This window comes from Linepithema humile, chromosome 7 (genome assembly GCF_040581485.1).
Source record: "Linepithema humile isolate Giens D197 chromosome 7, Lhum_UNIL_v1.0, whole genome shotgun sequence".
Taxonomy (NCBI): Eukaryota; Metazoa; Arthropoda; class Insecta; order Hymenoptera; family Formicidae; genus Linepithema; species Linepithema humile.
Window position 1 is genome coordinate 17,658,032 of NC_090134.1, and position 25,197 is coordinate 17,683,228.

Below are 25,197 nucleotides of genomic sequence, written 5' to 3' on the forward strand. Positions count from 1 at the left end.
TATTTTTTAAATGTGAAAAGAATTGGATGTATGATATGTGAAAGGATTTTCTTTATGCGAGATTTCATCATATCAATTTTATTTAAAGAATTTTATATCTAACGGATGAGTAAAACATGACACGTCGGCCGAGTGATTCATATGAGATTATACATTTGAATAATCATATAATAAAGAAATATATACTCTCGTGTCTATTATACGGTTGGTGTACGCGCGCGATGAATTCGCCGGAACTTACTTCCGCGTCAGGAAAATCGGGCGATATTTCGACCGCTGCTGCGGTGTCGGATTTTATCGGGCTCGCGGTTTTACGTCGCAACCGCAGCACCCCGATGTTTCGCCTATCGTGCCCTCTCGCGCATGGTTTTGCGGCGTCGAATTATTAACCGCTTTCGTGATTGCCGCTTGTTTCGGATGGGCCTACGTCGCCGATGTATCGTGGTTACAATGAAATTGCGGCGGCTGTAGTAGACAGGATCGGAGAAAAAAATTGCGCATCGCGAGAAAGCGCGAGCGACTTTGAGCGTCAAAGCTGTAATTGCGGTTGAAATTTTTGTCGCTAACGAAAGCTGACGATAGCTCAGTTCGGTAGGTGAAACGACGAAAGAACTCGCACAATGTTGCACGTGAAAAAAACGTTTCTTAACGCACGAGAACAGCTTTCTTCTCAGCTGGAAGGTACAGCCGGTAGAAAAGCATACACAGCACAACCTTCGACGAAATAATTGTTAAACTGTTTCTCATTAAATTCCGTTTTGTTAAAAACCGTTTTGTTCAAAGCACTCGCCTTGCGGCTCGCTAAATCCGTTACACGGATTTACACGGAGCGTCGTGAGGCGTAGGATAATTTTTTTTCAGCCGCGTAAAGTATGAGGATCTGTAAGAGTACAGCGGCGCGATGGGCTGCGAATTAGCCGCTTAAACCGCACCAGCTCTCTCTCATCCGGCTCTCTGAATTTAATTACAATTAATAATCTCCGGCCCACAGCGTCGTAGGAGCGATTCGAGGTGATACCTTGGGAACCCGCGTACGGCGCCGGATTACTTTACGCTCCGCTGGGACTTCAGAAGCGTGTCTAAGCGGCCGGCGCTCTTTCCACTTACCGCGTCTCCGGATTCTGATTAGCCGCGCTATCGCTTGAAGACTTTTTCTCGGGTCTTCGTCGGCTGCTGTGAAACGGATGGCCTTACCGCGTGTAACGACACGATTACTATCTCGCCTGTGATTGCGAGAAGCGCGAAGAGAATTACGTAACTTTCCCGACCAGTGCGCGCCCCGTGTCTGAATATTACTACGAATTTCGGTGTTATATAGAGGCGGGTGCGATAAATCGCTTTATCCTCGCCGGAAATTGCTGCGCTCCTGGAATCTTTGCTCCGCGGCCGATGTTCGGTAATTACGGCTGGATCAAATTGCGATCTAATTACCTTCATCCGTTTCGATTATATAATACGGTGATACAGTCATCGACGTGGGGCGATTATGGCTTATACGATCGCATCGATACATTTCGCAATGGATACATGATGTCACGCGAGGGCGAGCACCTGTGAACACGTCGCCATAATACAAGCGATTTCGTAATATCAGCTTATCGCGATACGATTACGCGACCGGTAATCGTAAAGCACACGACGCGCGAGAAATTTCGCGAGTTAATGAGAAATTACGAGCGTAAGTATCAAGATAGGGGGAGATCGGATCTGGCAGCGGACTTGATCAACAGCATCCGCTGCTGGCTGATCGTTTCCCAAAGGTACACTGATAAATGCGAGATGAAGCCTTCTATATCTCGTGCAAAGCGATCGAATTGCTTTGAAGTAATTGATGAATCCGAACCGTTGTGCCCGAGCTAATTCGATCTACACGCGTGTATTTCAATTATTCTGAATTACGCGCTGCGCACACATATATACACACAGACACATACACACACATTTCGTATTTCAAAAGTAAATGTGCACTTTTATTTGGCTGCGTACGCCCGAGTAATGCTTTGCGAGCTTCTCTCTCTCTCTCTCTCTCTCTCTCTCTCTCTCTCTCTCTCTCTCTCTCTCTCTGCATTCGATGCGAGCTTGACGATCCGCCTTACGTATGTATGTATGTTCCATCTGCCAGCATCCCGCACCTCTCTGCTGCGGAAATAAGACGAGATTGCGATTCGAGGAATCTCATATAGCCACGTGACTGACAATAAGGACACGAGACTCGTTGATTCTGAACTCAATACATGCACTGTTATAAGCGTCGTTGCGATACGCGACGCGTATCTGGTCTTATTAAGGTCGTACGAGCGATATAATGACATTTTTTACGCGTTTATTTTAATATTACATATGAATAAATGTGTAGCTCACAGCATATGCGACACATCTTGATGATTTCCTTTTTCTAAATTACTGCCGAGCGAAACGTGGAAAAAGGAAATTTATATATCCGGGCAAACGTTTCTTGTCCTCGAGTCGTTGCAGTGTCCTTGTGTCACCGGAAGAAAATGCTGACTCGTTTTCTCTTTTCCGTTTTCGCATGCGCTCGCGCAGTTCGGCGTGCAATTTTATGCCCATTACAATTTAACACGCTCGTCGTCGGCCGGCACGTGCGCCATGTACAAGTGCGACCATCGGGTTTTATAGCAACGTCGGGCATTAAACGTTGGTACATGCACCGTGGGGACATCGTAACCTTAAGGGATATCCGCAACAAAGCGCTCGTACGCATGATAAATTGTACAGAAGAAAAAGTTTCTCCGGAATATGTTTCTTTTCTATCTCGGAGACTTCGGAGACAATATACGGCCATTTGAAAAGTCATGTTGAATTGATAATACGGACATGGGCTTAATGAAAGTGCCAAATGTCTGTTTAATTGTTAATACGAAAATGTTACGCCGGGCATGCAATATTGAGCGAGTTCTTAAGAGTAAAAGGGAAACGAAGTTGCAATTATACTTATCTTTTGGACTAATTATGCGAGCAAGGATACTTATCGCGAATAAGATTACGCATATTAAAGCGAGCGCATGCCGTTTCACTCTCTTTGAATTTCACGGATGCGGAACGTTATCTCATTTCTCTTATTCTGCTACTCGGGATGCCGTCCCGGCGGGTATGCTGTTAGCGATTACGCAGCGATAGTGTAGCGGCGTGATTGCTGCTTTTTCCGTACAGTAGAAATATAACGATTAACTACGTTTACGTAGCTAACGAAGAAGAAAACCCATTAATGCGCATCATTTGCTATTAGGGAACGCCGGCAGATTAAGCGCGTTACACGACTTAGAAACTTCTGCGCGAATACGTAATTTATTGCTTGTGATATCGAGTTGGTGATGGGCGTAGATCAAGCAAAGATTCAATTACCGCGACGATGCTTGAGAGGAGAGACTGGAAATGATAAATTCCCGCACAAACCGTATGACGCCGAGCGCGATACGTATTGGATGCAGCGAAAGTCAAGAATATGCCACATTACGTTTCTGTTAGGAGCAAATTGATAGATGCGCGCCGATGGCTGACTCCTCCACATAAACAAGACGTTAGCGCGCCAACAGTTGGATAATGGTGTTCCATCCATCGACCACATTCGTCGTACTCGCACGAGTCAAAAAGGAATCCCCAGGGGAGGGCGAAGAGAGGAAGGTGGTTAATGTGAAAATAACAAATCGAGGGATGAATCATACTCGAGCTGACTGCCCTTGGGCACGTGAGGGTAGATGAGGTAGGCAGGGTATTCGTCGGAGCGACGAGAAGCGTTCCACTCGTATTACGAATTCTATCTAAATTGCTTTCCCGAAAAATGCAATATTATTTGACTATTTCTACAAAATAACGATTATTAAAACGCGACTAATGCTTTTGGAAAATAAAAGGTCATTATATTTATGAAAATTTTGTATAAAAATGTAGTTCTTTTTTTTCGCTCTTTATTAATGATTATCTGCATAAAATAATGATTAACAAAGCGCGATTAATGCTTGATATAAAATAAATTGTCATATTTATTAAAATTTTTTTCCAATAAAATTGTTTCTTTCTTTCGCTTTTTATTTTGAAATTGTAAGAAGTCTGTAATGATATATTGATGGAACGTTTTTGATGTAAAAAGATATTATCAAAAGATAAAAGCAAGTAGTTGAATACCACAGTGAGTAAATTTCTGCCGAGAAGATAAAAGCAAGTCGAGGAAATGCCAACTGATTATCGGCACCGATGTCGCAAGGTCGATAAAAGAAGCTCGCTCGGCGTCGTAGAGATTCACAATGATTCTTCCATTCGAGAACGAAATACCACTCTTATCAGTCAATCGGCTCAGCCGCAATCGTGTCGATAGTCTTTTCGCTGTCAAACACGGCAAACAAGAACCGAGTACCTATTACGGGCGAGCACCTATTATGCAGGCCGCGTTTACTACATCATTAACGAATTATACGAGACAACGATAAAGGCGAAATAAACTCAGCCGTATAAAAAGATTTATGATATTCACGGTATGAGAAAGTGAGGCGCGGCGAACGAAGGAATATAAGACGACTGCTTCTTGTAGTTCGGCGCGTCACCGCCGATAAGTTTACGACCCTGTTGACTGCGCGCTCTTTTCCGACTCACTTCCGCAATAGAGACGCTATGAGAGACGAACGAGACGTAAACGCCTTCCCTTCTTTCTCGCCACTCGGGCTGTTATCGCGCTGTTTAAGATTGCGAAGAATTCGAGATTCTTCCTGTCGTAATGACGCCGAAGACGCCATTGCAGCGATACTTGATGGCGGACAATGATTTATTGACTTGGCTCGTCAGGCCAGATATTCCATTTTCTTGCTCACAGCCCTGCGGGGAAATCTGCGAGCTACTTTCGCTATTAAACGAAGTGACCGTAATTTTTCATGGCTATTTCGACGGCCTTTTCATTGCTTGTTCGCCGTACAAGATATTAGACCGACAATCCAACCGTATTCTCGTTTCATCATATTGTGTGATATTGCGGTTTTTTTATATACATTCTCTCTCTGAGAAATGAGATATTTTTCGATAAATAAGCCGATGACGGCAATTCAGGAAGTTGTCGTGATCCAAATTTTATCATATAATATCATATAATTTCAGAGAAAATATTTGCACGAATTCAAATGACATATGAGAGTTAAATTTAAATAATTATGACTTCACTTTTATGTAAATGCTCGGTTTTTATTGCGCGTTTATGTATAAAGCTCATACGGAAAGCGAGTATTGTACGCACGCGTTTATATTTTACATAAGTATGGCCGAGTGCATAATAACGAATTTTTCTCGTTTTACGAGGCTTAGTCCGATGAAAGGCATTCGCCAAAAGCTCATTTTCAAGAAGGGACTTTTAAGAGCTGCTTAGCGGAACGTAACAAAGGACAAATGTATCGTTTAAGGGGCAAGTGTACGTCTTAATATTTTTAAAGTACATCGAATCCTTTGGTAGGAATCTTTTCACTAACGAAGCGGCATCATAGCCTCGAAAAAAAAAACACAGAATAAGATGCTCCCGACGAAGAAAGCCTCAGCGAACGTCGACGGAAATTCGAAGAAGAAAAGAACGAGGCGAGGAGACTGATGAAAGTTGGGGCTGTCGAGTCGAGGAATGGAAACAAAGAGAGGTTTATACGGTGCAAATTAATCGGGTTAATTTACAGGCTGATGGTGCATTGGCTAATACATTACACAATGATCAGCCTCCGTCTTTTTTATCTAAAGATTCTTTATTGCATTATTTCATTGTTCCAGGACTCGTTTGCAGAGTCTTGATTTTTTACAATATATATTCTATCAGGTTTTCTTAGATTGCACTTTGTCTTACAGTTTTTGATTGAGATTTTTACAAGGTTTTGTAAAATATATTAATTTATAAATCATTTGCGCGACAAGGACTTAAATAGGATTATTATGGAAATGTTTCGAGATTAGCAACGTAACTAATATTGAGCGTGAAAATTGCATGGAGAAATAATAGCGCGAACAGAATTATTCATTTACTTAACGACCCTCTGACAAGTTGATAAATAACGTAGAAAGATTAATCAGCCATTTTCCATCAATCTTCATTCAGAATAATTATAAATGCAAGAGGAGTAATGTTGCCACGCATTCTCAAAATCCAATTCATACTTCGTTGCTTCTTATATAGGAGAAGCTTGATCGCGTTATATTGTACAGGCTCTTAAAAAACACGCGGCTTCACAGCGGGGTATTGCATTCAATGAGCGCTATTTCTCATCGTTTAATGCTTTTTTTTTTCGTGTCGTATAATGCGAAAGTACAATTTTCGGGCTCCGCGGGATCACCAGAGTCGCTAGAAGAAGAATAGCCGATAATACTTTTTCATTAAGCCGCGAGCTAGGATTACTGTGTCTATTGAGACCGTGCACCGAAGCAATCAAATTATATTCCCAACGCAATCAGCTTTGTGAAAAAAAAGAGCGAAAGAAGAAGCGTCACAAGCGAGACGCGAAAAGAGACAAACAGGCAAAGCAGATACGATATGTGTAACAGTTAAATTCGATCTCGTAAATTCACCGATCACCGTAATATTGCCCTGATCCTAGGAATAGCGAAAGCTCTGCATTTGAATATTGCAGAAAAATATATCTCCATTGTACCTTTTATTTCTCCGAAAACATTTTCTGCCATTAATCCAGTGAAGATTTTTACTTTTTTTTCTCGAAATTTTTTGGTGTCGAAAATAAGCCAGACAGGTTTAGTTTATTTGATGGTTGATTATATCATAATTTACTTGTACATTCTCTTGCTGTTTTATCTACGTTAGCAATAAGATGACTTTACAATTAAGGTTTACCACATGGTCGCAAAATGAATTCCACTTCTTCTAGGTTTACTTCCGCGCCTTTCTATTCTTGGTCATTCGTTCCGCCAACCGCGTAGTAATTCTCCGTGGAACTGGGAGATTGAAACTGTAATTATTTTTCTTTCCGCGATACTCTTGAATTTCTCTGCTCAAACTACCCGGCAAAAAGACGTAGTGTCGGTTTATCTCTACTTGCCGCCGCTTTTTCTCATTTGTCACGTAACGAGAGATATATAGACGGATAAATAAAAGGTTATCGGAAGGAAAATAGCGGAAAATGTACACGCGCAATACGTGCCAGTAGCAATACGTGCGTAATGATCGAGATGAATAGTGCAAGTCAGAAAGATTAATAGCTTAAATCGTAAATTTATTTTCAGGACAGAAATCCTATCCGACGTTATGCGCATCTCGTGGTTGTTTCGTATAAATGTTTGATCGGGTGAGCAACTTTTCCCTCGAAAGGTACAGCAGATGTTTCGAGACAAATGGCCTCGAACGAAATTTCCAACAGTGAAAATTAACAGCCCGTCAGTGGGAAACCAAATGTTTCGTACTGAAGTGCGAAGCTGCGCGATGATTCAGAACCTGACTACGTATTTGTCGATCTCTTTTTACGTTCGCCATTATTTTACAATTTAAAGAGAAATTGGTATTATGTGAATATTTGCATACATTTAAATGTCGTACATTTGGTCTGAGAATAGCTGATATAATCATGAATATAATCACAAATAAGTTACAAGAATAGGTAAAATTATATTATATGTGCGATCGATAAAACTTTGATTTATTTCAAAATTGGATGATCGCGCGGCGTCTCTTAAATATTATAAGATATTGAATATTATAAGATAGGTCCTCGAAGCGTCAATTAAGCGTCGCTTTTACCAGCGATGAAAATTCATCCGCCGTCATCGTCGCCGTCGTCGCCGTCGTCGCCGTCGTTCGTCGCGCTGGATTGTCGTAAAATCGCATCATCGAACCAGTAAGCGCGATGTACCAAGTAATTCAGTTACCACGCAGTTGTTCGCCGTGATACGCGCTCTACCTCCCTTGCTCGCCGCCCCTTTTGTGTTGCGCCCTGCGCTACTCCCTTTCCGCATGGTTCTCTTTGGCGCACTCCTAGCGACGCGTGTACTTGCCCATTATAGCTAAAAGCGTAGCACACTCGATTATCACGTCGTCGTGGGTGGCTTAAAACTGGGAACGTTACAGACCTTTGACAGCGTTAAGAGCCCGTCGGTGGTTTTAAGCGCGGCTGCAATACCAGCAAGTGCGCAGCGCGAAAATGCCGAAACGCTCGCACCGTCCGTAATATAAGCTAGATCGGAATAATTGCTTGGTTTGAAGCAAAAGAAACGAGAAGAGAGGGCAGCCGGAAGGATTATTGGTATTGATTTAGACTTTTGCGGTCGGCGGTCGTGGAGGCAAACTCGAGTGCGCGGGGGTAGATTGAGTTACGAAATTCGCGAACAAAACGAGAAAGAGGCGGGAAATGTGAGTAAATATTGCAGGGATTTTTGCGCGAACATTTTTTTCAGCTTTCGCGGGCGGAAATTAAAAAAGTTCCAACGCGAAAAGTAGATGAAACGAACGCGCTCGCGAATAAACTAAGGTTCACGAAAGCGCGTAGGACTATGACACTGGAAATATTGCAAATGGTAGATTGATTTAGATCAAGTTTTTCTACTTATCTTGTTAATTTAATTTTAAAGAAGTTAAGTTTAAAGAAGTTATTTTTTGTTATGTACAATAATTCTTAACAATCTTAACAAAATATTTGAGAATAGTTGCTTCTTGTTTAATAGGATGTTGCTTTTAAAAAAAAATTCGATTCTTTATGTTCCTTCTATAAATAAATGAGATCAAAAAGAAAAGAAGATTTGCCCTTTTCAAATATTTCTCACACTCCCGGTTCATTAGTGAAAAAGCCAGTCTACCCCGATTTGAAAGACAGCCCTCCGGTTTAATGGGGACACGGGATCATATAACGACATCGTATGCTTCAAGATCCCCACAACAAAGTTTCTGTTTGCTTAAATCGCGAAACCTTATGCTGACCCGTCTTATAATCGCAATATTACACAAAAGGTCAAATCATCTAGATGAAAATTATAATTGCTTCTGAAGTATCAAGCTCTTTTATCTGCGAGACTTTGATCTTATAATTTATTTTTTACTTTATTGTTATAAGCAAAATTTATAACAACCGAAATACTTAGTATCACGATAAATATGCTTTCTTTCGTCAACAATCTTAAGAAAAATTAAGATGTGCGAAATAGAATTACAATATTATACGTTAAAAAATTATATAAATAAATGAGAAGTAAATAAAATAGAATTATTTAATAGATTGATGCGAATATATTTAAAGATCTCTCATCGTGCATTACATGTTTCAGTATTTTTCTCTTATATCGTCTACTTCACTATGAGCCTCGGAGATTGTTAGGTCGGGCGTGACGAGATAGCTTTTAGAAACTTCAAAGGGCTTGAGCTTAGCGAGCCGCCCATTCGTCGTCTTCTTCGCCATGATAAACGTACACGATCACCGTCGAACCGTCGGGTGTCTGACCGATTGTCCGCGTCTAGGTGAAATTGTCGGTAGGTGGAATGTCTTAGTCAACTATCGGCTACTCGTGAGCACCACAAAGGCTGCCATCATGTCTGTCCGCAGACGGTGCGGCTAGCGGTGATCGGTGTTCCCGCCGTAGTTTCCACCGTAATCGTGCTAACGAGCTAGAGCCGCCTTTTCTTCCTCCGCTTCCTAGAAAATAAAAAGATCTCGAGAAAGCTCGTTTGAAGGCATGCTAGCACGGTGATCGTGAGTGCGCGGTGCACAAGCCGTTCCGGGCCGATGCCCCTGTGATTCCGTTAATGGGACCTGCGTGTTCTCACAACGAAGCTGATCATTTCCCCGCCGACGACTGCTTTAAGCTGTTGTTAAGTGCAACGATAGAAGCAGCAACTTTGATAAAAAATTGGATGAGCTGTCTTAATTATGTACGCGTAGATAAATTTAGCGCACAAGCGCGTACGAAAAATTTACAATTCTGTGTGTTATCGTGATAAAATATGGATGGATATTTGCGGAATAGTCTAGAAAAATCAAAACATGAAACAAACCACTGTTCTTGTTTGACACTTTCAGGCATTGGTGACGCAGGCCTCTGACCGACCAGAATCTAGATTATAAATATTGATCCTGAGCGTCCTTTCAGCCTCGAGTGCACTCGAAGATTCCCTCTTGTGTCCGGCATTTCTATACCGGGTTGAGTGGAGGGGGATTCTTCGTGGCGAAATTGAAATCGGAGAGGTTTCCTCGTATCCACTCCACTAGAAGAAGAATAAGAGCCATATGAGCAAATTAAAAAAACTGGGGCTATCTAGTTTCATCGAATCATGCCTCTACAGACTATGTTAATAGAGATTCAACGACGATTGCATTCAATAGCATGTATGAAAGTAGGACAAACCATTGTCAGAAAATGTATTGTGTGGCGGCATTGCGTATGTTAATTATATAAAATATGAAAAAAATACATATGTATATTGAATTTCATATGACATATACAATTTTTATAGTGTCGTATAAGTTCGATTCATTGCAAAACGTAAAATCTTTCTAGAGGGCTCAATACGAGATGAAAGTAAAGATGACGAAGGAAGGACGTCGTAGAAGTTGCTAATTCCACCAAGGTCGAAGGAGCCGGGCTTAGCTGAAGACCGCCGTCGGGTTTTAGGCTTTCCGTCCCCCTGGCACGTCTTCGTGGTCTCTAAACCGGTTTAACCGAGCTCTCGTTAACTTCGTTACCGCTAATGCCTGTTGCAATGTGGCTAAGTGGCCATTGCTACTCTAGGCGTTCTCCGTCCCGAGGCCTCCGATCCTTTCCCAATTACTTTGACTACCGTCAAAGTCGCGATTCCATTAATCAATTAACACCAGTAACAAATTTATTAAGCCGTCTGTACCCGAAATAATTGAATATTATAAATTGGAAACTTTTTCACTGTTTCAGAATGTCTTACTCAGGATTCATAATTATGACTTTAAATGTTTTCAGATACAATCTCTTAATTGCATTTAGTAAATCGTACTTCTATAATTTAATAATAGTTATAATAATAACGTATATCTTGATTATTTATCGCGAGGTAATCTGTGCTCGTCAACAGTACGGGCAATATAAAGCGAAGACTAAAAAGTCGCTTTTAGAAATCGTTTTCCGATACAACGTAATAGCGACACGCTTTTCTATGTGCGCGTATCCGAGCATAGTATTTGTCGATAAGTCTTACAGTCTGTAAGCGACCAAAGGAATGTCCGGTTGCGTGTATTCGTTAAAGTGGACGGAGACAGCTGAGTTCGGTAGCTTTGAGGACATCGCACAAATTACAGATCCAAGGACGAGCGTCCTAGAAATGCCGCTTCGCGTAAAGCCGAACTGATTGAGTGAGGGCGTTTTAGTATGCCATGAGTGCATCGCTCCTCGAAAGCACACTCAAGACCTGAGAAACCGAGAACGTTGAGTCGCGGGAATACCGGTGGGAAATTCTGAAGATGGTACTTCGATTTTCTCTTCATTTGATTCCCTTTACCGTTCCGTTTATACGAGCAGATGCATTATAATTAAGAGCAAATTTACCATCCCGCGTTTTAATCCCCGCATTTTATCACTTCACGCTCCATGTATATCGAATTTCAAGCGTTACGTAACTAGAATCATTTGCCATAAAATAGTGGCAAAAGAATCATTAACCGGAATTGAGTTGTGATATATATGTTGAAATAAGAATCTATTACTCTAATGTTAATATTTACATGTATAAAAAATTTATATTTTACTGCACACTTTTAGCTAGCAGCGATTTTATGTCATTTAAATCGCATTGATTGTATCGCATTATCACCAACTTCCATGAAACTTCTTAATGTAGTACACTCTATTTAGATCTCTGTTGCAAACGAGAAAAAAAACGGTCGGAGAGTACAGATATTGCGCGCGCGGTAATGTTATATACATACTCGCGTTCTAGGTGAGAAACTTTTGATTTACGACGACCAATACCGGGGCCACGGCGCTGCGCAGCGGCACAGTAGAAAAGTTTCCTGGAGACCAAGAACGCTCTATTAGTACCATTCGTTATTTTGTTTCCTCTGCCGTTCGTGTGCGCGGGCGGCCGTATAAGAAAAGCTTGCGAGGGGAAAGCTTCGCAGTTTCTGCGTCAGAAGGAGGTGGGAGTGGAGGAGGAGAGGGAGGGGGAGAATCCCTGGAAGGATATCCGCTGGCGGTTCCAAGAGACTCGGATAGTTTTTCGTCCCGGAAAACTGGTTATTGATACTGCAGCGCGAACTTCTCCGGAACTTTCCTGCCCGCCGCCGGAGTGCTTCTCGAGCACGGCGATAAAAACATATTTGCCCGAGCTCGAGATGTTAACAACCTCTGCCGTCGTTCCCGTAACGTTTGTCATTACTGTCGCGCACGCCGTTACGCGCCGCGTCCGAAAACTCATTCGCTGCGCTACATACGATCATCGGCTCGCAAAGTCTCGATTTATCAAGCGTTCTCTTAATTGCCGGTACGCGCCGAAGAATGTTGGCCAGCCGCCAGACATCGATTCGCTTCTCTGTCGAGCGCACGTCAGTATATATTTATAATCCGGTTAATCGCGTCCTGTATTTTAAGACGTGTCTGTCGCGACCGAGAGAGCCTTCGTTTGAAAAATCTCAGTCTCAGTGAGATTTAGTCTCGGAGAGAGCTTTTTCCTTCGTGAGACGTTGAAGCTTGTGATTTTAACTTCATAAAAATGTTACAACCTTTTCTTTTAAAGCGATTATTTACGATTTATTACATAATTATTACATACAACTCCATATTTACATATTTTTACATTTTTACATAATTTACATATCTACATAATATTTTATATTTTTGTTACAGTATCTAAGTGCTAACAGAATGGATATGTCAAGAAATAGAATTAGAAGAATGGTCGGCTTGCTTTGGTTCCTCGCCTTCTTCTTCGCTGGAGTCTTGGCCAAGGGAACCCTGGAGAAACTACATGAAGGTGAGTAATCGCTTAATACTCTGATCTCTAGCTCGTTCTCAATTCTTGAATAAACTTTCCCTCTTCGATTCCCTCTTCAATTTCATTTCGTATTAAGAGAAAAACGGGACCTAGACAAGTCCGATCACTTAGTACCGCAAAGACTACCTACTGCCTTCTCGCTCAATTGCGTATTGCGAATATAATGAAAAACGTCGTTATATCGCCCCAGTCGCTTAATGCGACGGTACTGACAGCACGGCGGTGCTGATGATAAATTTCTATTTAATGTATTGGATTTTCCACCTTTGAAGGCTCGTTAGCGTAATAACCGGTTGAAAGGGCATGACTGGTTTTTCGCAATTATATATTTCCCGGTAGAGCGTACTAAGCTTCCTGATAAATGGTCGGTATTTATTAACGCTCAATACGGCTTTAGAGAGGAGAGGGAGAGAGGGAGAGAGATATCGAGAAAAAAATGTGAATTAATTATAACACGGAATTAAATGAAATGATCGGGATTATATAATATTACTAGATGAAGCGTTTATGAATATTTAAAAAAATTTTAATGTGCATTACATGCATTACGGTTCTATAAATTATAAAGCTAAGAACATGCGGTATAGAAGGAAATTCGCAAATTGCGTTAGGCGGGAAAACATCGAAAAATCATAATACGATGCGTGAGAAAAGAGGCGATCGTTTCGTTACAATATTACAGTCAGCGGCAAGAATGCGAGAGAAATGAGCGCTCGTCTGTGAGTGATTCTGATGCGGTGTCCTATCGATCGCCTGAATTTCCTGCCTCGCAACACGAGCGAGCACAGTTTGTAGAAACGAGAGATAAACGTCTATCTCGCTACTGGTCCGAGAATGGGCAGACGTGCCGGCGAGGCGGATAGAGGACGATACAGGCGGCAGAAACGAGAACGAGGAGAGATGGCTGATTCGCTAAAGCACCGGAGAAAGATAGATGGACGGAGAGAACGGACGAGAAGGACGAATAGAGAAAAATAATGAGATAGAACAGAAGAGAACGGCGGAGAATGAGATAGAAGAGTGAGCTAGTTGCAGCGCGCGTCCGTTAGAAAGCTACTTTAAGGCATATTCATAATGCAGCCACCTGTCTTCGTTGCTCTCTTTTCCGCCTCCGCGACCACGTTCAGCCTCGTTATTCCGATTTCGCACCATCGCCGCGGGCGAAATGCGAAGGAGAAGGTAGCGTTGACGACCCTGGGATACCGCGAGGGCCGCCATATGATTTAGCCATAAATTCGATCTGCATAACAAGGCGTGGGTCCCTCATGAATAAAGTCATTCGTATTTCGATATTAATCACGCCTCGCCTCACCACGGGCGGTAACGCGAGCAGCGTAGTCGGCCGCGTGTATGCTCGCGTTTCCCATCTCTCAGCGCGCGCCCTCGGATGCGTTTTAATGAGCTATCGGAAATTCCGATCTTTTGGCCCATTCGAGCACACACAGCACTGTGCTAGCACGTTTAATTACATCCAACGTACTCGCGAATGCGCCACATAATAACGCCTCGCTCGCGTTAACTGCGCCCGATGCAGTCGCGTTTTCGCACCTCTTCTCTCGGGTGATTTCTTTCACAATTCGTGCATCTATTTGTAGTTAGCGTTTTGCATTTCTGCCGTTTTCTCTTTATATTGAGATTGCATAAACGTGAGAGGAAAAGTCGTTTCAGATACATCGTTGCGAGACACGATTATCAATTTCTACATTACTGTTATCTTCACATAAAGTAATATTGTACTAAAATAATTTCTAGTATAGCTTTTAGAAATACGCGGAATCTATCCGCCGCAGCGATCGTAATTAGAAGTCTTCGATGAAATCGATCGGGAGAATAGAGTCGCGGGATGTTCTTGTTATAAACGACCAATGCGCGGGCTGAAGCGGTTTTACCGAGTTTTCAGGGGAATTATCTATCGCGGTTGCGGTAGGTAGCGTAGATAGAGTATCTACGTCTTCCGGTCGATAGATCCTCCTCCTCCTTCTCTTCCTCCTCCTCCTTCTCCTCTTTCTCCTGCTTCCTCTTTAGTTCTCTGCTCACGAGCGCGGCGAGTTATCTCTCTTCGTCTCTCGATTTCCCTCTCTCTTTCTCTCTGCTCTCTGTGAAACCCAGTAAGCCGCGTTGCAACTTCCGACTGAATAAGCATCACCTTACTTCCGCTTCCGACGATGTAGCCTTTGATGTAATACCTACGTCATTGCCTGTTCCTTTCCCTCTCCACAACTCTAGCTTCTTAGTCGTCCCGAAGTGTACCTGTCCGCCGTCTTTCTGCTGACCATTCCGCATCATTATACTACATGTGATATTATCTTTCTTTTCTTCTTAGTAACAATATGCTTTCTCTTGAGGAAGATCATGATCGAAATTTTATTTCTACTACACGAGAACATTGACAAGAAAAGAGTAATTTAATTTATAAAATTAGTTTATTTTCTCGAAATAAATCGATATCTTATCAAATTGTGCCGGAGTTACGTTGAATAATAAATGCGTTATTATTATAGTTTGCCAATTATATAACAAAATCAAATTATCGGTATGTTTTATCGCACGAAAGGTAAATATCGCAACGGAACGGCACGAATATTATTCGCATTGGAGAAGTAAAGAATGGCGACAATTATACGCGACAGCGAGGAACGACATCGCGATTCATCAAACGGCATTAATCTTTCTCTCCGTCACGAATGAGATAAGGCCGCGCTTTTTTACTCGCGAATACACGCGTGAGAATACTACGCGTCCGGCCGTAGCTTTGTTCCGCTCTCGCGCAGTTTCGCGGATCCCGCCGATCCCGCTTCCGGCTTCCGGCAGACTTCCGCCTCCGTAGCGTCCGTGAAAAATTGCATTCATCCGTTGACAGCACGACGTACCTTCTCCTGATGACGCGAGACGCGGCGGAATCTCCCTTTTCGCAGAAGTCTTTCTCCGTCCTTTGCAATTTCGTACAATCTCTGGCGACGTAGCGCCAATTTTTTTTCTTACTCTTTTATCGATCTTTTGCGCACATACGTATTTCCTGCGTCGGTCTCGTGTTATCTATGTTGTCTTCTCGTTACTCTTTGCTCTTTCTCTCGTACTACGCGTCGCTTCGCTCTTTTTGCTCGGGGCTGTTTCCCCCCCTTTGAGCTAGATCACATCCATCATCCGGGGCAAGCAAATCTCGGCATTTGTTGAGGTCTTCATCCTCCGACTCCATGGCCACAGTGGCTCCTTTCAGCATCGATGGAGGGGTCGTTGATGACGGGTCCGGCACGATGCCGTATACATTCTCACATGTCGGCACTCAATTTCGTGTTATTTGTGATAGTCCGCATTCTATTCGCTTGCGTGCTTTCGAACGATGTTTTCTTTTGTACGTCAAAATACATGTACGTAAAAAAAAGTGCGAGGTAACGCACTCGTAAAGTCACGTCGATGTAACAATAAAATATCGAATAAAACGACTCGTACTGTATTTGTGAGATGTTCGACAATCGATATTCTTATTTTATTATTGTATTGTATTATTCAAGTGACACAAATTTCACGTTTCGCTTTAATATTTAACTCTGCTTTTCGCCATGGTTTGACGATAATTATAATTTTCTAGTTGACACAATGGAGACAAGTTCGTTATCGAAGTTTTCATTAGAGATAACTGATGTTCTCCGATGACTCGATCATGTGATTTTCCAGGCGCTGTTGTGTTCCAGTGATTGGAAATCGCTCTTGTCGTTAAGCCAAATCGCGTTTCTAGATTGCCTCGTTACCTCGAGCTATTGCGGACACCTAGTCCGCGGACTAGATAAGGTAGGGTTTGGGGCCACGGGGATCGAACTAAAGCTCGTGTTGTGAAAGCCTGGTCCAATTATCAACAAGGCTCAAAGCAGCTTGTACCTTTATTATGTTCGCCGATCGCACGGCGATACACTGTTGAGAGTGGCGGTCCGATTTACGTATTTGTCTCGGCGATTGTATGCGTTTTCGATTACCACTCGCATATGTCGCAGATTGAACACGATCGGCTTACTGATAAATATTTTACTTTTCTGAAAATCATAAAAGAATTATACACCGTCATATTCCTCTAAATTTCTAGGAAATTAATAAATAAAGTCACATTTAATCATTCCCGATCATATAAAAATCATGCTAAAATACATTATTTGTTTAACGAACGATAGGATTATTAATTATATCACTTAACTCGACGAATTCATCTATAATATAAATCATGTCTATAAAATTGACACAGAAAATGAGTTAATCATTAATTAAATTTATTATTGAAATTTACTGTGCGCGACGAAAGAGCGATGAGCAGATCAATATGTAAATAGCTGAGCGACGAGAGTGATCTTTGAACGACCTGTGCGGGTCAGCAGGCCATCGACACAGTCAACGCTCCTTGCCGTAGCTTTCTTCGTGATACGACACAACGGTTCATTGGCATAATGAGGAAACTTGGCGCGGTGGAAAGTACTCTCCGGCGGAAAAGAACGCGGAGAAAGATTTCGGACGAACTTTTCACAGTGCCGTCGTGTGACGACGGGAACCCGCCGCGTGCGATGCAGGCCAGTAAGACCGAGAAGAATAACGAGCGGCGGGCGGAGGAGGACGGCGAAAAGTTCGAAAATTCGTTGAAGCGACGCCAGGATCGGTGTAGGACAAAGAGGACACGAAATGGCGGACCGAGGCACACGTTTATCTTACAGTTCTTGCCGGCCCTCGCTACTCGCTTTCCCCCTACGTATCCCTCTCCATCCCCCCCTCTCATAGCTACCGTTTGTTCTTTTGATTCTTTCCAGTCACTTCACCGCCATTGCCATTGCCCCGCTCTAGCGTTGGCTTCCAAAGTAACCCCCGGGATCCTTGTGGAAAAGTTTGGTTATTTAATTTCCTACCGCGGTCTGCCAACTCTCTCACTCCCACTTCCTTTTTTCCGTCCCACAGAGTTTCTCGCTCGCGCTATTCTTTCCACATCCACCTCCGTTCCACGTCACTCATGCTACGAGGTCGACCACTTTTCCGCGAGGGGTGGGGAGGGGATGACCGCTATTTCTTGTCGGGCTCTTTATTGTTCGTCGCGGGATAACTTTACCCCGGGCGGAGAGATTTGTCGCGCGCGATATTCGCGAAGGGCGGCAGATACAGCGGTCGGCGGGAATTCTGAAAATACTTTCGGAATACTTTTACATATGTAATTCTTCCTCTATCTGCAGTTGAATATTCCAAGTCTTCTTTTCAACGTTTCAACGATCGCATGGGAGATTACCTCTCTCTCTCTCGTTCCGCAGAACAGCGGAGTAAGAAATCCACTTAGAAAAAATCTCTCGTGTAGATCGGGTAACGTTAACATGCAGTCATTTCCCGAATCTTTTCAATCAACCGGCACTATTTTTTCCCGTCACATCAACCCGTTATCCTGTTTTTATCCAGTACCACGACCTTTTGCTCGCGCCGCTGAATCGTCGCGTTATCCAAACGGATCTCTTCGAGTAAGGGGTCCGCCGACAAGCGTATTCCCGGATATTCGCTAGCATATACAACACTCTCCATAGTTCGTTCGCGACAGCAACTGTGATCCAGATATCCGCGTGTGAACGCGTATACGTGAACGCGTAACGCACGCGTGTGGATGTAGAAGCGCCGGCGTATAATTCAGTTTTACCCTGAAACGACTCATTTATATGCGTTCGTTTGATTGAATCTCTCCCGCATGGTACCGGCGCGCCCTCCCGTTCTCTCTCTTCCTCCCTTGTTCGCACCCTTTCTGTACGCCGAAGCCCCGTCTACCCCCGTTAGTCGCCTCTTTTCGCTACGCGCGGCCTCTTCTCTCTCCCCCTTCACCCTCGTCAACGCCAACGCGGTTAGCTGTTTCAATTTCCCCTCGCCGCACAAAACTGAAAGGCGTATACCTGTCGTCTGTTCTGTTCCCGCGCGGTTCCTCTCGTTTCGCCAGCCATTCGTTTCTTCTTCCTCCAGGATTCGTTATCGCTATCGCTGGCGCGCTCTTGCCATTCCACACGGGCGCATCATCCCACCTACACATGACGCATATCATTATTACGGATGTCCACTGCGTTGTTGTCGGCTGTAATCACGTGGACTGCAATCGAGCTCGTAGTTGAATAATCGCATGTGCGTTTGAGAATAGTACGGTCGACCGCGTACTGAGGAAACGATAATTAAACAGTAATGTCCTATTTGTGCATCAACACGTAAATTTGGCATTTGAATTGAGATAAAATATAAATTTCTAAACCGCGGATATGATTTAAAATATCGTGGAAGGAGGACAAGATAATATTTTTAAAAAAAGCCAATCGAAGCTCGGGAATTGCTACGGATTTTCGTATTGCCATTTTTCAGTTAACGCTTCTGTCTGATTCGAGGTGGAAACGCGTGAAACACGGGCGATTATACGAGAGAAAACTCGAATGGGAGTCGCGCCGATGGAGGGACACACGGAATGGATCTCCCCGTCGTCGTATTTTAGGGTGTGCGCGTAATGCAATTATACCTTCACCCTCCGGCTTCGGGTTCATGAATATCAACGCTCGTTTGATTTGTATAATGTCGAGTTATTGTTCCGGAATCGAAACATCGGCAAGGGACCGCATTATTTCAGCTCGAGTGTCAACGAGATTCGACGGGGTCGGCGATATTCGGAACCAAATAATCTTTCGTCTGTCTATCCGCAGGAGAGAATTTACCTTGTAAGACAATATTAATTCAATGAATCGATAGTTCCGCGGTCTACAAGAACCCCTTTGCAATTGAATGCTTGATAATTATAGCAGCCTATCTGCTCCACTTTAATCAAGCATCTCGACCTGAACGATTAACCGGCCCGCAGACACGATTAACGGCAATCGTCCCGAGCCGTGTATACGATGGAACCACTGGGAATTAATAACGCCACTAGTATGATATCGAATGCGCCTGCTGGTCCGCGGCTTTTGGTAACCGTTCGTAACGCCGCGGTCTAAATGCCAATAGGGGCGATATTACTGTGCACAGTGTGCGGTTGGACGCGTCCAGCCACAAGTATTTTATTTCACCGCTCGTATATCGTTAAAAATTTCACATCTTGAAAAATAAAGTGCGAAACAAATTCTTTATCATCTACGTATGCATGGCAAAGCCAATTGATGGAAGTGTCAGGAAGTGCGAACGATTATTCCTAAACATTTGCGCGCGGCATATCGAAAATTTTCCCACGAATTTTCCGATAAAAGAGAGATTTTATAGATATGTTTTAAACTTACTAGGATTACAGACACATCGATCTTTCTTGTCGGCCACTCGATACTCATTCTGTCTGTGTGCTCGGCATTCAATTGACAGTTCTCTAAAGCCCCGAAGTTCCGCACCGGCGGGACGTATCGATCGCGTCCGCGCGCCGCAAAATGCTCTCCAGGATAGACCGTTTATTCCGGTTGCTTGCTGTCCGATGACTAATTACTTCAGTTAACTGCTCGTGAAAAATGCACTACTGCCCGAATACCCTAAAACAGAATGTATAATCAGGCTGAATTGGTCGCGCGCGAGATCGGGGGCAGGAGAGTACGCGCGATACGCGGCTACGCTCGATCGTTCCGTGCGGATGTCACACTGTAATCACTGGTAATGCAGATGGCGGCTCGCCGATGGACGGCATCGACAATCAGCTATATAATTAGAGGCCTCGCCCACCAATTAAGCCGCATTCATCGAGCGCGACCACCGGGTTGCGCGCGAGAGAGCGCGTCTGTTTGCGAAAAGTGCGCGTCTGGTAAGCGTGAGTTAATGCGCGGCGCAAGCAACGCTCGTTAACGTAATTACGCGGACTGTTTCGATGACGCCGGCCCGGGGGAACGTCTGGTCGTTTACGCGAAGCGGCCGGTGTCTCGGTGAAAAAGGTCCATTTAACATATCGCGCGTGCACGGATCATACGCGCGCGAGATAGACGTATTCTCCGATAATCGTTATTGATACCTAAATGTGCAGGTGGATCGCACGCGCTATCTAATACCAATCGTAGTCATTCGGTTAATTCGAGACCTCGCGGCTGCGTGAATTATTCTCACCGGGCGGAAGATAAACGTCAATATGAGGATTCCGCATCGGTCCACGACGTATTGTCGTGACAGGCGCTTCCTGGACGAAATCCATTTGTAGAGCTAACGTGGCTAATATTTCAACGTCGATCGAAGTTACTATCGCGCGCGGTGTCCACGTAACGACTCGCTCGAAATACGTGGCATTCTCGTTTTTTTCCCGGCATGCCTGGATACACACGCTGAATCGCTTAACTATCGTAATCGCGCTACCAAATCCCGCGTATTCGTCAACTACCTGGGATCTATTACGGCGCGACGAGATTGAGAGACGTGATTCCATCGATTACAATCGATACAATTATCGTGGAACAATTGTGACTTCTTTTCTCCATAAGCGCCTTACGAAGGAACAAATCCTGAGCGACACGAGTACAAACGGATACAGTGTGCTTCGATACCGAAATAATCCGCCTGATCGCGTAAAAGTACCGTTGTGTATGTGGTCTCGTCGTTAAACTCAAAATAATGCCGGTGCCATTTCGGGAAACTGAAACTGCTCTGCACCGTATAATCTTATACAGCGCAACCGCTAAGCTCGTCTCTACAAACTTCTTGATCATTACTTGTTCTTCCTACATCGCTTCTTGCACACTCACACGATCCTCCTTGCAACACCTACGATATATTCAATCTATTATACCGTACAATGTTATTAAAATTGTTATTTATTATTACTGTTATTAACTTTTAATATTGAATAATAATTGAAAAGAATTTCTTCTGCATTAAAAGTGAATGTTAGTAACGTCGACTAATGATTTTAATAGTATTGAATAAAGTAACGTAATAAAGTTAAATATACATTTTATATTAAAATTCATAATACGCGGCGTTATTATATGGCAGATTGAAACGCTCGTAAAAACGAGATGGACTATATTGATAAAATGTGAGGGTCGAAAATTCCTGATTAAGGCTTCTTGATAAACAATGAAACTAGAGGCGCACGGAAAGGGATTTTCCATTACACGAAGAGCTTTTATTAACGTTACCATGTACGTGTCATGTATTCTCTCAATATTATTTCTCGCGCTAGCAACCGCAGAGAACGGGTTTGCCGTGGGGGGTTCGAGGAGGCGTATCGTGGCTCCTTGCACAGCGGTATTTGAGCACTCGCTTAACGCTGAAACTACCACCTGAAATCGCGACGATTTCCACGATTGTAGAGGCTCGGAAGGGAAGATCCTCTCTCGTGTACTCGCCTTATCGAAAGCTATTTTAGCCGACGAGCGGATACTACTTTCGCGCACGCGCGCGCTTCTATTTCTCCAATTCTATGTGGAGCGGCACACTGTAGGATCTGATCCTAGCATACGTTTCAATCCCGGTTCGATCGGTCTTCGCTTCTTTGATAGCGTAGTTACGAAACACCGTCGATCAGCGCGACTATAGTCGCAATGCTTCGCTTCAATTTATTGCGCAAGCGAAAACGAGTGTCGGCAACTTTCGACGGCAATTTATTCTGTGATCATTACATCGATCTGAAAATAATTCGAGATACATTTCTCGCGAAATATTAATACAACAGTGTTCGTAGAATGCCGAGCTTTCTGAATCAAGCACATGTTCGTGATTGAAACGTGATATCAATTTGTTGTCGCACGGTCCAATTCTTCTTGCGCGCGTCAAGCAAATCTGTTTCGAGGCCACGGAGGGCGGACACAAGAGCAGCTATAAAACGAGCGGCTTTGTGCCGTCGACGCGTGATACATCTCACTTAAATGCGGCGCACGATGTTGCCCGGGATAACGGGACACGACAGGCCGCCTGTTTGCGGCGGTTACTAACAAGACGCGGCGAGTGGACTACACGAAAACAGGCGGGGGACAACGCCTTTGTGCGCGTGCCTTTTTTGCACTATTATTACCCATCGCGCCGATGTCTATTGCTCCGATACGAGCGGACGGTATCGCGGTAGCAGCTGGCCGCTTCGTATACAATCACGCGCGTGTAGTCGCTGATGAACGTACACGGACGCCGTTGAGTTAACGCGTTGCTTGTACGGCGCAGTTTAATACGGCTGGCTGATCGTAAAGCCCCGGTTCCACGATGCGAGACGGAGGTCGAAGCGGGAAGAAGGGGCTACGCCCAGGACGGAGGAGGGGAGGGACGGTCCAGGTGTCGATATAATCGAGAGAGGCTTGCTCGTCATCAAAGTGCCACGTAGACCTCCTAGTGTAGTGTACCGGCGTCGACGACGATGGCGCCGGCAACAGCAACGACGACGGCGCCGGCGGTAGCAGCCCTCGTTAAGGCAAAAACGCGAGAGATGATGGATGGATGCTAAATTGCATTAATTAAATCCAGCGTGACACCCTCGGCCGGCGCAGCCCTTGGTATCACTCGGCGGCATTGCTCCGGCTTGTCTGTGATCGAGACGTGAGCCGTTTAACGGGGTATGGGTCACTTTGATGATCATACCCCATACAGAACCCATTCTCCGTGTCCTCCTCCACTTTTCCCCCCCTTCTCTCTTTCCCTACCGCACCTTCGCGTGATCCCCTGGTCCCTTCTCTCGCTCACCTTCCGCACAATACCCGTTACCGTGCCAAAGAGGTACTCTATCAAAGACGCTTTACCTGACTGAGTATTCTGTGGATTAGAACGGAATGCGGACTGCGAGACGCGTTTTACACGGGCTTTGACGGCCGGCGCAACGGTGCATTCTAATCGACCGTAGACGCACATTACGGCCCGTACTAAAATTAGCGGGTATGAACGACGCCTTGTTTCCCACGGCGTTACTTGCGAATAATATCTCGGACGAGTAACGCGTGGATTTGCACGCCATCGACAAATAACGCGCTCATCAATGTATTAATTGAAGTTAAATACGCATACCGAATGAAAAAGATTGCGCGATATTCTTTTACGCCGTTTTATTAACTCGGATATGCATATATTATTAAAATTTTTTCTGCAACGCGTCTGGAACGTATAATATTCTTTGGAGGATAACATTTTTTTATCTCGAAATTTCAGTAAAATATGCTAGCAATAAAATCTTATACGATGACGGCATATCGTGTCGTTTCCATCTCCGTGAGTTTCATTTCTCGAGCAACATAGATGCTCCTGCACCGCAGCCGTTTATCAAAGACGCTTTAACCGAGTAAGTATTCCACGGATTAGTACGGAATGCGATCTAAGCTGCGAGAGTAATTGGGCGAGAATGCGAGAATTGCGCCGGCTTCATAATCGACCGAGGAATCGGCTAAAGTTGAACGCACACAAGATACGAAATCGAATCCATTAATCATGAATGAGAAATCAGAAGATCATTATCAGGCCATTTTGTAATATTACTTTTGATGAAAAGCGATTGTTAGATTTTTCTTCTACTGCGGTAGAGTTTTTCTCGTGTACGTAATGTACGTAGAATCTTTACATTTTCTCGAAATCACTTACATTAAAATCTACACGCGCATCATTCTTCATTCAATACTTCAAGTCGTATATACGTAGGTCGGAAATCCATTCACGTTACATTGAAGTTTAATGCCCTCTTTCGGAGTGGAATCAGCCGAACCGTAAACGTAGTGTAGCCTTCGCAAATTCAACATTTTTCTTTGACATCTTTGCTCGCTGTTTTATACGAGAGACGTTTAAGCGGATTTCGTGGAACAAAAGAATATGCGGATCCCTTACGGTTAAGTGAGATGTTGCTCGGATCCCATATGGAGAAGGCGAAGGGCGTCCCTTCAAACGAGATGATGAGGTCTCGATTCGTACCGTGTGTTTTGGATGAGAGATAAGTGAGGACTGTGCCGCATAGATATTAAGTATAATTTAGTGGATTGCCCTCTTACACGAACGCACCTTTCGACTTGTCAGTCGTCAGAGAGGAAGACACCGAAGCGGCAAGAAGTAATATCTCGTTATAAGAAACGCGTTGATGTGTGCGAGTCTCAATTATACCAAGATAGTGCCGCTGTCGTGTTTTTCGACGGAAGGAAACGTTGAATAATAAAAACGAGACGGCCAGATAATTACGGCGTTGTTTAAGGCTTCGCGTGCAATATGGATGGGCGATGTCTCTCAGCCGTCGACGCGTATTAGGCAGATAATTGCGACGATTATTCCGCAAGCGTGACAGTTCATAACGATAATATATTATTATTTGTCACGAGAATTTTTGTCATAAAATGTGTATAAAATTTAATATTCTTGGCGCAGCGTAACTT

At 43.8% G+C, this 25,197-nt stretch overlaps 1 protein-coding gene and 1 long non-coding RNA gene across 15 annotated transcripts in view; one reads left to right on the plus strand and one right to left on the minus strand.

Moving 5' to 3' along the window:
* The window catches only part of Sema2a (Semaphorin 2a), a 314,626-nt gene that overhangs the window by 152,308 nt on the left and 137,121 nt on the right, over nt 1–25,197 (plus strand). For all 13 annotated transcript variants that reach the window (XM_067359175.1, XM_067359184.1, XM_067359179.1 and 10 more), the window contains one exon: nt 12,781–12,907. In XM_067359175.1, coding sequence (XP_067215276.1) covers nt 12,799–12,907 — 109 coding nt within the window. In that variant the 5' untranslated portion in view covers nt 12,781–12,798. The remainder of the gene's footprint in view (nt 1–12,780; nt 12,908–25,197) is intronic.
* LOC137001098 (uncharacterized) lies at nt 8,632–23,489 on the minus strand. 2 transcript variants are annotated; one of them, XR_010891227.1, is made up of 5 exons: nt 22,006–22,852; nt 20,179–20,418; nt 18,826–18,951; nt 9,965–10,174; nt 8,632–9,605 (listed from the first exon to the last, which is right to left on the minus strand). It is a non-coding gene; the product is annotated as an uncharacterized lncRNA (long non-coding RNA). The 2 variants fall into 2 exon arrangements; XR_010891226.1 differs by lacking the exon at nt 22,006–22,852 and adding an exon at nt 22,881–23,489 and having other exon boundaries at nt 8,633–9,605.